This window comes from Piliocolobus tephrosceles, chromosome 17, assembly GCF_002776525.5.
Source record: "Piliocolobus tephrosceles isolate RC106 chromosome 17, ASM277652v3, whole genome shotgun sequence".
Classification (NCBI taxonomy): Eukaryota; Metazoa; Chordata; class Mammalia; order Primates; family Cercopithecidae; genus Piliocolobus; species Piliocolobus tephrosceles.
In genome coordinates this window covers 62594960-62608962 of record NC_045450.1, presented here as the reverse complement: position 1 = coordinate 62608962, position 14003 = coordinate 62594960, and the positions used below count along the sequence as shown (strand labels likewise).

The following is a 14003-nucleotide window of genomic DNA, read 5'->3' as shown; positions in this document are numbered from 1 at the left end:
TCACCTTGCCAAAGACCACATGCTTGCGTCCAACCACTCAGTCTTGGCAGTGCACATGAAAAACTGGAAGTCATTGTGTTGGGTCTGGCATTTGCCATGGAAAAGATGCCAGGACCTATATTCTTTAGGATGAAGTTCTCATCATCTAATTTCTCTCCGTAGATGGACTTGCCACCAGTGCCATTATGATGTGTGAAGTCAGCACCCTGACACATAAACCCTGGAATAATTCTGTGAAAACAGGAACCCTTATAACCAAATCCTTTCTCTCCAGTTCTCAGAGTACAAAGTTTTTTGCTGACTTTGGAAACTTGTCTGGAAACAGCTCGAAGAAGATACGGCCCAAGGGCTCACCATCAACTGCACTGTCAACCCCAACATAGTGGGATTGACCATGGCGCAGCAGCAGTGTCTGCAAAGCCAGGAAATGCTTTTAAATACTCACCCCACACTGTGCTCAGTGCCTCAGGAGGAGCTTCTAAATTTTTAAAGAGGGTCCATGCCAGCTAGTTGAAATCTACCACAGTTAAGTTGGACTTTCCATGGTTTCTCCTTGAGTCTTTGCCTCCTAGTTTGGGGTGGGGTATCTGGTTTGGATGCTTGGCCTCATTCATCCTCTCTGTCCCCTTCCCATTCTGGTGCTGGAGTTGAAGTTTCTTCAGAACTGACAATCACATCGCCACACAGCCTTGACTTAGGCCATTCCACCCTCTCTGTCCTTGGTGTCCCACATTAATCTTTTTTTGTTTTGTTTTTGAGATGGAGTCTCACTCTGTCACCCAGGCTGGAGTGCAGTGGTGTGATCTCCGCTCACTGCAACCTCCGCCTCCCAGGTTCAAGTAATTCTCCTGCCTCAGCCTCCCGAGTAGCTGGGACTACAGGCACGTGCCACCACACCCGGCTATTTTTTTGTATTTTTAGTAGAGACAGGGTTTCACCATGTTAGCCAGGATGGTCTCGATCTCCTGACCTCGTGATCCACCTGTGTCAGCCTCCCAAAGTGCCTAAAGTGCTGGGATTGCAGGTGTGAGACACTGTGCCAGGCTGAGGAACTGAATTTTTAATTTGACCTAATTTAAATTAGCTTAAATTTAAATAACCATATGTGACCAGTGGTACCATACTGGAGAGTGTAGCCATAGATTTTTATATACATAATGTAAAGTAGTAAAGACAATGTCTTTTTTTTTTTTTTAAGACAGGATCTTCCTCTGTCACCCAGGTTGGAGTGCAGTGGTGCGATCTCAGCTCAGGGCAACCTCCACCCCCCAGACTCAAGTCATCCTCCCACTTCAGCCTCCTGAGTAGCTGGGACCATAGGTATGTGCCACCACGCCTGGATAATATTTTGTATTTTTAGTAGAGATGGGGTATCACCATGCTGCTCAGGCTGATCTCGAACTCCTGGGCTCAAGCAATCTGCCCACCTTGGCCTCCCAAAGTGCTGGGATTACAGGTGTGAGCCACCATGCCTGGCCCAGATCCTGTCTTCAATAGAACATTTAAAAAATTGTTGAGATCTCTTTGCAGCCCTCTGTGTACTGTAAAGTGGCAGACGGGGGAAGAAAATTTTAATCAGAGACCACAGCTATATCTAAGTGCGAATCTTAACAGCGATCATACTTGGGGACAGGGTAGGCCTCAGGGAAAAGTAGAAGATGAAATGGTGTCATGCCTCTTAGGCCCCATATTCTCCAACAGCAATCCCCCCACTCGGGATGTCGGCTCATACTCCTCTGCCTGGCAGCAAAGAGGTCCATGATTTGACTCCACTGACCAAACCAATCTTACTTCCTCTCCTCTGCAGCCAACAATCTCTGCTTTTATCTCTACCCCACCCACTCCATACTCATTCCCACTTCTGTGATGTTTGTTGTTCACATTGTCCCTCCTGCTTGTAATATCTATTTTTGGTAACTCCAGTATCATCCAAATCATTCATGTCATTCCCATCCCAAGGAAGCCTCACCTCATCTGTAAAATCCATCTCTCAACATTCTGTCTCTCTCTTTTTCTTTTTTTGGAACGGAGTCTTGCTCTGTTGCCAAGGCTGGAGTGCAGTGGCACGATCTTGGCACACTGCAACCTCCACCTCCCAGGTTCAAGCGATTCTCCTGCCTCAGCTTCCCAAGTAGCTGGGACAACAGGCATTGCCACCATGCCTGGCTAATGTTTTGTATTTTTATTAGAGATGGGGTTTCACCTTGTTGGCCAGGCTAGTCTCGAACTCCCGACCTCAAGTGAATCGCTTGCCTCAGCCTCCCAAAGTGCTGGGATTACAGGTGTAAGCCACTGAGCCTGGCTAACATTCACTCTTAACATTGTTCTCTCTTGTTTTCAAATCCAGTTGGAGTTGAAATTAATACTCTGTGATTGCATACTACGTTACTAATTGTTTTATAGATTTTATTTTTGTCTCAGACATAAAATTATAAACTCAAGGACAGGAAACACTTTGTCTATGACTTCTGTAGATTTTACATTCTAAAACAGGATTGTCATATAGCACATAGTAGGTGCTCAGCAATGTTACTGCTGCTTGGTTGACAAATACAAGTATTAACATGTTGTCTATGACTGCTGTAGACCTGACATCCTAAAAGAGGATTAGCACACAGCACACAGTAGGCGCTCAACACTGTTACTGCTGCTTCGTTGAAAAACGCAAGTAGTTTTTATTTCTTTTCCATCTCTAAACTGTTTGGTGAGATTAACTTTCTTCCAACTTAATGTACAGCTGCACATTTAGTATCTGGAAGCAAACCCGAGGCTGCAGTAGACCCACTCTGCTTTGTGAATTAAATTTACAATAAAGTCAAAGACAGATGGCTAAGAGGAAACTTTAATCGTCTCTGATATTATTAAATCTTCTAGTTTGAGGCTCAGAGAGCCCAAGAAAATTTTCTTTGAATCCCTATGGGCTTTGTATTCCATAGATGAAGTTATAGAGCTGGTTTGAGAAGCAATTTTGTGCAATCATTTACCGAAGGGGAGGGAAAAAATCATTATAGTCCTTCAGAGGTTTGCAAGTAATAAGCATGTTATACTCTCCTCAGGCCCAGAAGAGCTGCGTGGGCTTGATAAATAGCCACGTTTGGTCCAACTGCAGCTCTAAACAGATGTCTGTAAATATTGCAGAAAGCCAGCAGAAAGTTGGTGGGTGTTCTTGATGACTGGCTGTGGGTGCTGTTGTTGGCAAACAGGCTACAGCTATCTCTCCTTTCTGTGGCGGACTACTCTGCTACAGGAACCTAGAATTCCTTTGTCTTGCTGGTGACTGTCTTTGCCATCATGGCTTCTTTTAAAAGCAGTGGTTCTCAGGTAGCAGTGGTTTTGCTCCTACCCTTGTCCCATCCAGGAGACATCTGACAATGTCTGGGGACATTTTCTATTGCCACCGCTGGCAGTACAGGAGTAGAGGCAAAGGATGCTACTCACCATTCTACAGTGCACAGGGCAGTCCCTCCCTACCCAGTAAAAAAATGATTCAGCCCAAAATCTCAGTCATGCCCAGGCTGAGAAACTGTGTCTTTTATTTATTTTCTTATTTTGAGAAACCTTGTTTTAACATAATCTTTCAAAATTATAGCTTGTTCATTCATGCATCCATCCATTCATTCATTAATTCACTCATTCAACAAATATTTATTGTTAAAATATAGAAAATATCCAACTAGTCCTCTTTCTCTGTGTTGGTGGATTGTTTCATTCACATAGTAAGTTATGTATTGAGCATCTATTCCATGCCAGGCACTGGGGTCTGGAACAATATAGTCTAGGTCTTCCCTCATGTAGGGTTTAAATTCTAGTGGAAGGGAGGCAAGAGTCCAAACAAGTTGACAAAAGAAGAGGATCATTTCAACTGGCAGTAAAAAATGGAGAGTATAAATGGGGTAAAGGGAGAGAGAATGGCCTGAGTTGCAGTGGCTGTGCAGGATGCTACTTTCAAGAGTGGGGCTGGGGAAGGCTTCTCTGTACAGGTCATACTGAGGCTGAGACCTGAAGGAAGCAGACTGTCAAAAATTGGGAAGAGGAGTGTTCAAAACAGAAGGAGCAACATGTTCAAAGGCTCAAGACAGGGAAGGCCTGGTTAGGCTCAAGGACCAGAAACATGCATGGTGCTGAAGCTTGGGTGGAGGAGGTGAGGTTGAAGGAAGGAGGTAAGGGTAACAGATGGGCAGAGTCAGACAGTGCAGGGCCTTACAGACCTCAACGAGGAATTTAGACTGCACTTTAGGTATAGCAGGAAGCCGTGGGAGGATTTTAAGCTAGGTTAGACACGATCTGGTTTAGGCATTTCTTGAGTCCACCCAGCTTAGATGACAGCGCTAAGGATAAAGATGGAAGAAGTATGTTCAAGGTAAAGTCCCAGACTTGCTTGCATATGATCCATGACTCAGTCAAGCAAGCTGCCAGCCTTGGCTTTCTCATCTCTCATTACTGCTGGTCCTGAGTACCTTTGCTCTGCATCCTTAGTGGACTCAGTCTTTGAGCCAGTGCTGACAACCCCAGCATGCATGGAGCTCCATTTCCCCCAGCACTGAGGGTTGGAGATGAGTCATGCTGCCTCATGTGCACCATCTGTGCCTGGTCAGACCCTCCTTGATGCTAGCTGAGCTTTCCCACTGGGAGGCTTCCTGGTCTGTAGTTAGCATGCTTTTCCTATTCCTTAGCTGGATTGAGATCTTCCTTGAATATCAGACTTCTGTAGTTGCCTAGTTGCCCAGGATCCTGCCTGGCAATTCCAGCTTCTGCCCTGATTGATAACACCCTTGGGACCAGGAGGTGGCACCTCCTGACTCTGAACCTATAGCAGCCCCCATGCTGCTTAGAGTAAAACCCAAATTTCCATCCAGCCCTTGCTAACCTACTCAGAGTCTCCTTGTACTATTCCCTCCTTGGCTCACAATAATCCACCTTTGGGATTTACCAAAATCTTTTGTTCCTCACCCCTTTGTTTTTGGGGGTCTCTTTGTGTTGAATTCTCTCCCGTTAGTTTCTTGCCTCCTTCATGTTCCAGCTCACATGAGACCTACTCAGATAAACCTTCCCTCTTTAAAGTTTCTCTACAGCATTAATTCTTAATAACCATGGTATCACCCTAGTGGGGTGAACATTGGCTCTTGGAAGATAAAAAAAATTTACTCTTTTAATATACAAAATACAGGCATACATACAGGACATAAACACACACATACTTGCACATACACACACATATGGTAGTAAAACTTCATGAGTTTATTGATTAGGCAAAATGATATCTAAAATGTCTCTTTAGAGGAGCAAAAATGAAAAATAAGTAGAGCAACATTGCTCTGTAGAAACTAAGTCTCCCCTTTCCTCTCACCAACATATATCCTAATTTATCTCCTTCTAAGAACTTATTATGACAGGCAACTACCTTGCTTATTGTATTTCAGTATTTCCTATCTCCTCCTACTCCTCTGAATGCAAACTCCATGAAGTCTTGGGATCTTGGCCATTTGTTCATCATTGTATCTCCAGCATTTGCTCAGTACTGGACACACAGCAGTTGTTCAATAAATATTTGGTGATTCAATTACCATTGTAACCAAGGGGTGATTTCAAATACTATAACAAGGACCCACTGGGCCAAGTGGACACCTCTTGGATTTCAATTCTCACTTAAATGCTGCCAGATTTGTTGGGTCCTTTTGGACGATGTGTTCAAGTATAAGTCACCTTCTCTGGCCCATGGACAAGTTAATCGCTTAGCTTTTTTCTTGATGATTCCCAGTTTTCTCTCCTTCCTAACCATTGAGAACCCAGTAACCAGGTAGCCCAGCCCTTTCCCTGTTCCATTGAGATATGATAGTGAATACCATATGGGTGTCTGACTCACTGAATTAAAAACATTTAAAGAAAATTATAGCAATAGGCTAGCTGTATTGGCAATTACACAGCAGAAGTCATGCACAATTATCTGATTTGATTTAGCACTAAATTGAATCACGGCGAGCATCTGCAATAGAAAAAAGACTGGAAGGAAGCAAACCAAAATGTTAACAATGTTATCCCTCTCTGGAATGTGGACTTGCAGTTTATTTTCTCCTTAAGTTTCTGGTTAATTGAGGAATTTCTGTAATGCGTATTTATCTTATCTTAAAAAACAAACAAGGTTTTTGGTGGCTAAAGGTTTTAAGTCCATGCATGACACTACAGTATTACAGAGAGATATAGGCACATTCCTGGTCCATTGATCTAGGACCAGTTGTATTTGAATATACAGTGACCCCCAAAGAGCCTTTCTAGTGGTATTTTTGTGCTTAGAGAAGCCACTGGATTTGGCCCAATGTAATTGTTTAGGGAAACAGACACAGCCTTCTTGCCAGAAGCACACGCACTAGAACTTTCATACTTGTTATTTTTTTTTAAAGATATTTGTGACTTGCAAAAGTACAACAAAGTAATTGTACCATAAGGCCCTTCCCTAAGACAAAATGCAAAACAATTAAAAAAAAATTCCCACATATTTTAAAATATTTTTCAGGGGCTTCATGGCTCCCTGAAGCCAAGGTTATAAAATCCTGACTTAGGTTTCTTAGTGGAATGCCTCTTAAAATCCAGGCCACATCTCTTCATTTCTTCTACTAGTAGCTGTCATTAACTGATTTACCAACTGCCCAAACCTTCCCCTTACCTGAAGGATTTTCTAGACCCTGCCTCTTCCTAGCAAGGGTCATATGAACCAATACAAGCAGTTCATGTGTCAGTATCCTTCAAGGCTCCATTAGGGGTTCTGAATGTCCTTGTGATCAAGGAATGCTTTCAAATACTATAACTTTTGGAAGATCAACTAATGAAAAGACTCAATCCAACATTAGACCCAACAATTCAGTAGTAATTCCAAAGTCCATCGTGATAGCTAATATCTCATCGGGGCTCAAGGCATCCAGCTGAGCACACGAATCATTTTAGCTCAGAGCCACTATCTGCTCTGACGCTGATGTCTTATGTACTCACAAGGTGACAATAATATATGATGCCTCAACAATGTACACACGCTCTTGTAACCACACCGAATTATAGACATCCATAAAAATGTGGTGGCCTTACCTGGGAAAGGTTCATAGCACAAATGGTGTGATGAGGCACGTGGTTTGCAAATCACCAAAGAACTTAAAGTATTTCCTATATCCAAAGTACTATTCTATGGTACAGGTGACTTTTAGGACCCTCATTTAAAACAAACCCATCTGGGAAGGAAAATCATTTAGTAGAAGATTGTATTTGGCTGCCCAAACCCTTCCTGAGTTAAAGAGTTTATCTTCAGAGGAAAAGCACCATTCTTACCTCCTCCAGAGCCCACAAGGAGTCCACCACAGGCTTGATCTTCTTCTGGTTGTAGAGCCCTATGAGTTTTTCCACCACTCCCCGAATGAGGCCCGCCCGGCCTTGTTTGAAGAGCAGATTTAAAAGGGAAAACCCCGCGATGACTTTGTTCTCCTCATACAGCTTGATGGGGTTCACCTTCTCCACCTGCCACCACTGCAAAGAGAGGTGGTATCGGGTTATAGGAACTCAATACCAGGGTTAAGGCTACATTTGCAGCATTGCTGATGTCATCAGCTACTACAGGGGGAGCATGGGGCTGCAGCTCAGCAGACTCCAGCTGGCCAAGGGGTGGTTCTTGGTGGTGAATTTTATTTTTTATTTTTATTTTTTGAGATGGAGTCTCGCTCTGTCACCCAGGCTGGAGTGCAGTGGCATGATCTCAGCTCTCTGCAACCTCTGCCTCCCAGGTTCAAGCAATTCTCTGCCTCAGCCTCCTGAGTAGCTGGGATTACAGGCGCCCGCCATCATGCCCAGCTAATTTTTGTGTTTTTGGCAGAGACGGGGTTTCACCATCTTGGCCAGGCTGGTCTTGAACTCCTGACCTCGTGATCTACTTGCCTTGGACAGTGGTGTATTTTTTTTAAAGCATCTATTTTGCTAGGCACTGTTGCAAGTACATGGGAAGCAATAGATAGTGATGCTTAGGAGACGCTCAGGTCTAAGTGGGAGAGAGAGACCAAAACTAACTACAAGGCCACATGTAGTTGAAACATTAAGTACACAGTCAGGATCATCAGCTCCAGAGTTGAACTGCCACTCTACAATGTTCTGTTATTAAGTGTAAAGCACTCAGCTCAGTGAATGGTGGTGGTGATGATGGGTTGTTAGGATGGCAAGGAAGTAGGATGGCAGAGAAGTTTACACAGTGTGGTGGCGGACATGATTGAGGTGGCCTCTCTGACTGCAGGAGCAGCTTTCTTGGGGGAGTGGCTATGACAAGGCTAAATCTGGGGAGGTAGGTAGGGATCCATTGGAGAAGGAAGAGGGAGGAGGGGTGATTTAGGAAGAAGGGACAGCATGAAGAAATGATGAGGTCAAATTGTTGGGACTGAATCAACGGTTCTGAACAGGTTTGTCCCCAACCCTGGGTAGAAGCCAGGGATGCAATTAAACATCCCACAATGCTCAGGACAAAGAATATTCACAGCAAAGAATAATCCACAACAAAGAATTACCCAGCCCCAAATATCCATAGCACTAAAGCCGAGATGCCCTGGACTAAAATTCTGGGTGAAATACCTACAAACTATTCAGTGTGGCCATCTCTTTTCCAGTCTCTCATCTCCTCCCTTCAAGTATCAAAATAAGTAAATAATCCACTAGCAACCTAGAGAAATGGGGATCCAACTGCTTTGTTGTGATTTAATTGTTTTTCCTTTGGTGCTGGTTATAGGTTAGAAATCCAAACATCCGGTTTCTGGGGGGTTCTAGGAGATAAGATGTTCAATATCATTTCAATACAGGGTGCAAAGAGGAATGTGATGGGCATTTAGAAACACTGATAGTGTTTATGTTATCATTGAGTTCATTTATATCCTCTTTCCCAAAAGAATTAAGGAGAGTGACTAAAGTGAAACTTTATTTTTTTAAATTGGGAAGCTCATGTCATTAGGAGAATAAGCGCAGAAAAGATGGGGTGAAAACAATGATGAGGTTCATATAAAAAATTATTTACAAAAGCACATTTGGAGAGGGCTGGGGGACCAAGAAGAGCCACGCATTTGACCTTAGGTTTCTTGGCTTCCAGTTTTGATGGTCTTACCTAGCAAGGGTTCGTGGCACACATGATGTGGTGAGGCACGTGGCTTGGAAACCATCAAATAACTTCAAGTATTCCTTACATCCAAAATACTGTTCTATGGGACAGTGATTTTTAGGACCCTCGTTGAAAACAAACCAACTTGGGAAATACAGCAAATATAGAAAAATAATAACTTGACTCACAGTGTATCTGCAATGCCTCAGTGAATGTTTGTGGAATGAATGCTTGCTGCAAAGGTACACTTGCTGCACAGCTGTGGTTAAGAAGGTTATAGAGCTGAATGCCTAGTTTTGAATCTCAGCTTTGTCACTCATGAGCTGTGTGACTTTAGGCAAATCTCTTAACTTCTCTGTGCTCAGTTTCCTCACTGATCCTCATGAGGTGGTTATGAGGAGTAAATGTGTTAATGCATATGAAGTGCTTAGCATCGTCTCTGCCACATACGAGGTGCTCCATAAACATACGCCATCCATTTTTCTTATCTTAATCTGAGCAAGATGTTTTTGGTCTAGTGAATAAGAGCTCCAAATATGGAGTCAGATTGCTCTGTAAATTTTAACTTCCTCTATGAGTATCATCATCGTTATGGTGTGAAAGAAAATGGCATGTTTGGCAAATAGTGAGGCATAAACTCTGCAGCAATTTTAAGATGCAACATCATTAAGATAGCTGAGTGGGAAATTCCTGTATAATTCCAGTCAACCTTTAATTTCTAAGCCTCCCTTGAATACATGGAAATTTTTTTTTTCTAGAACTTTTCAGAGCAAAGTTCCACCTCTTGGTAGGCCCTCTCTTCGGTTTTCTTCCAAATGACCCTTAGTGTTTGAGCAGGCCTCTGAAAGAAAACATCCTCATTCTTGACCTCCAGGTACAAAGCGTTCTGGTAATAGGAACCCCTGCTTTGGGCAGAGGAATCTCCATCTCCATCCTGGCTGTACATTTATGAATGCCTTTGTTGAACATGGGCACGCTGCAATTATTTCATTAACAGTGTGTGTTGGGATTGTTCATTTAAGGGAGAAAGGGAAAACACTTCTTACAATTGTATGTAATTTGGGACCAGTGTGGTTACCCACAGCAGTCTGTCAATATCATGTTAATTACAGCCACAGCAACACAGCAGCTGTGCATGGCACAAAGCCTGTCTTCAGGGGACACACTCCAGACAGCATCCTTCATTATACTCCATTCTTGCTCCTCCTGTAGGTTCTGTAGTCAGGATGATCCTTGACCCATATTTTAAAGCCCAAATGCATAGAGAGGACCTTTGATTGGAATCTCGCAAGTGCAGGGAGTTATTATCCATTCCAGAATGTTTGGAGCTGAAGTTTCTGGCAGCCGATGTTGGCACTTTGAGGGCATGTGAATACCCCATAGTGCCACACTTAGAATGAATTCCAAACTCCTTACCATATTTTTCCCTGACCACTTTGTTTTAATTGCCTCCATCCACCCTGCTATTTTCTATTTTAGCACTTGATGTTTATCCCCTTCAGAGGTTTAGTAGCCATTTATAATTATGTTATTAACACATCTTGCTTCTTTTGGGTTTGTCTCCCTCCTTCGTATATAAGAACCAAAAAGGCCCAAAGTGCACCTATCTTCTTTACTGTGATATCCTGGTGCTTGGCACAATACCACAAACAGCAGGTACTCAGAAAATGCTTGTCAAGTGAGTGGATCAGTCGATGCTGCACTGACACATAGAAGTCCAAAAGTAAAGGGGGCTAAAACAAACCCTTGTGAAAAGTAGCAATTCCCTGTTGGGAAGGGGTAAAAATGAAAGTTCCTGCTATTTGACCCAGCAGTCCCACTACTGGGTATATATCCAAAAGAAAGTAAATCATTCTATCAAAAAGGACACATGCACCCATATATTCATTGCCATTCTATTCACAATAGCAAACACATGGAATCAACCTAGGTGCCCATCAATGGTGGACTGAATAAAGAAAATGTGAAACATATACACCATGGAATACTATGCAGCCATAAAAAAGAATGGAATCATGTCCTTTGCAGTAACATGGATGCAGCTGGAGCCCATTTTCCTAATCAAATTAATGTAGAAACATAAAACCAAATACTGCATGTTCTCTCTTATAAGTGGGAGCTAAACATTGAGTACTCATGGACATAAATATGGGAACAGTTAACACTGTGGACCACTAAAGGGGACTGGGAGTGGGACAGGGGTTGAAAAACTAACTATTGGGTACTATGCTCACTATCTGAATGAGAGGATCATATGTACCTCAAACTTCAGCATCATACAGTATACCCAGGCAAAAAGCCTGCACATGTACCTCCTGAATCTAAAATGTTGAAATTATTTAAAAAAAAAATACTTTGGAACGTGCAAAGAAAAAAATAAGGAATATTGGCTGGTGCTGGGGTGCTGGTGGTTCATTTCAAAGAAGAGAAGGAATTTGGACTGGGAAAGGAGTGCTGAAATGATATTTTAATTTAATTTAATTTTACTTCATTTTTAGATGGAGTCTCACTCTGTCACCCAGGCTGGAGTGCAGTGGCACGATCTCGGCTCACTGCAAGCTCTGCCTCCCTGGTTCACGCCATTCTCCTGCCTCAGCCTCCCAAGTAGCTGGGGCTACAGGTGTCCACCACCATGACCGGCTAATTTTTTTTTTGTATTTTTAGTAGAGACGGGTTTCACCATGTTAGCTAGGATGGTCTTGATCTCCTGACCTCGTGATCCACCCGTCTCAGCCTCCCAAAGTGCTGGGATTACAGGTGTGAGCCACTGCGCCTGGCCGAAATGATACTTTAAAAATTAAGTTTGGCCAGGTGCAATGGATCACGCCTATAATCCCAACACTTTGGGAGGATGAGGCAAGCGAATTTCTTGAACCCATGAATTTGAAACCAGCCTGGGTAACAGGGTGAAACCTTGTCTCCACGTAAATAATAAATAAATTAGCCAGATGTAGTGGCACGCACCTGTAATCCCAGCTACTTGGGAGGCTGGAACAGGAGGGTTGCTAGAGTTCAGGAGGTGGAGGTTGCAGTCTGCCTCTGCACTCCAACCAAGATCATGCCTCTGCACTCCAACCTGGGTGCAGAGAGCTAGACTCTGTCTCAAAAAGGTTCAAGCCCACGTTAGTATAATTCTAGCAAGTATAGCTCCAGATAGGAAGATAGATCAGAGTCAATTCATAGTGAGGTGAATGCCCAGGGATATTGCTTCGCAATGGCTGACAAACTAACCACCATATTTAAAGCATGATCACCCAAGAGAGTGGTTCATGAGCTTGTCCGAGTCTACAAGTCACCCCAGAATCTTGTTAAGGTCATAGGGTCCTCATTTCTATCTCCAATTCAAGAGGATGGGGACACAGAGAAATCTCCAGTACCCCCAAAGACCTAGTCAGAAAGTGGCAAAGTGAAAGGCTGGCCTCTCTATGGAGCAAAGAAAATGCGCTAATGCTAAGTTCATTTTTGACCAATGATTAAAGACACCAACACTTAAGCAATTGTGACTGAAAGCTGAAGCTTTCTTGAGTTTCACTGACACTTCCACGTTTCTGTTGCATTTAGACAAAAATAGTCTAAATTCTGGTCCTGTCCATTTGCAGGGAGCAGGGCAGGAGTGCCGGTTTTATTGGAAATGAACGATGAAAATGAAAGACAAGATTAAGTCAATGCCTTATGATAGAAGAGCTCACAGCTGGGTGTGGTGGCTCCCGTCTGTAATCCCAGCACTTTGGGAGGCCGAGGTAGGCGGATCACGAGGACAGATTGAGACCATCCTGGTCAACATGGTGAAACCCCATCTCTACTAAAAATACAAAAATTAGCTGGGCGTGGTGGCGTATGCCTGTAATCCCAGCTACTAGGGAGGCTGAGGCAGGAGAATCGCTTGAACCAGTCGGAGGTTGCAGGGAGCCGAGGTCATGCCATTGCACTCCAGTCTGGCAACAGAATGGGACTCCGTCTCAAAAAAACAAAAACAAAAACAAAAACAAAAAGCTCACAACATGTGAATGAACATGCCACAACAGTACATCAGATGTGCCTGGATACTTACTGATTTTGCAAAGCTGAAGAAGCTCTTGGTCTCTCCAGTTACCGTGTTGGATGAGCCTGAAAATGAAAGATTCCCATTAAGCAATTGCTAATGAAAATTGACATCTCTTGTTATGCCTGAAAAAAAATGGCAATTGTTTGGTCCGGAACTGGCAAAATCTTGAAAACAAATTTAATTAAGCCTTGGCAAAGTGAGGGGAATGAGAATGAGGCATCAAGTTGACTATTTTAGCTGAGTGTCCCTGATCAAAGAGAAAGTGACATTTCTCATGGTGACGGTTTCATTACTTTGAAAAATTGGGCATGTAGCAAAAATATGATGTAGGCCAACATTTGAATAAAATCAGGAGTTGCTGAAATGTCTCTTTAGGTCTGTTCTTTGAGACTGAGAAGGGAGCTCCTTAGTGAACCTTCTTTGTGATTCTGAATTTGATTCCCTAGCAAGTGAGGGGCTTGGGGCTCTGACCTGGGCTGGGTACCTAACTGGTGGGAGATGGGGAGCAGAGTTAGACTACAGATGGATTGGAAAAAATGGGTATAGAAGCTTGCAGGTGAGAATGAAAAGAGGCCCAGGGACCAAGAAAATGGTGTGACCCATGTGTCAGCTCCAAAGAGGTCTGAGAGAAGTGGTATGAGAAACTGAGTTTTGCCAATTGGACAAGCAATATGCAGAGGGCAGATGGGAGGTGGAGTTGGGAAAGATTCCCTAAGATTCTCATATGGAGAGAAAAGATCCTTTACAGGGTTTGGGGTCAGGGGAGGGGGAAATGAGAGAGCTCTCAACAGTATGGGGAATATTCAAGTACCATACAGGTGCTTTTTCAACGAGTTTCCTGCCTTG

The 14003-nt window shown here is 43.3% G+C and overlaps 1 protein-coding gene across 1 annotated transcript in view; it reads right to left on the bottom strand.

Annotated features, from left to right (window-relative positions):
• VAT1L (vesicle amine transport 1 like) overlaps nucleotides 1-14003 on the bottom strand; it is a 189588-nt gene that overhangs the window by 87262 nt on the left and 88323 nt on the right. Inside the window, exons 6-7 of the mRNA XM_023226853.1 lie at nucleotides 13164-13219; nucleotides 7315-7509 (exon numbers count right to left, since the gene is read on the bottom strand). Coding sequence (XP_023082621.1) covers nucleotides 7315-7509; nucleotides 13164-13219 — 251 coding nt within the window. The remainder of the gene's footprint in view (nucleotides 1-7314; nucleotides 7510-13163; nucleotides 13220-14003) is intronic.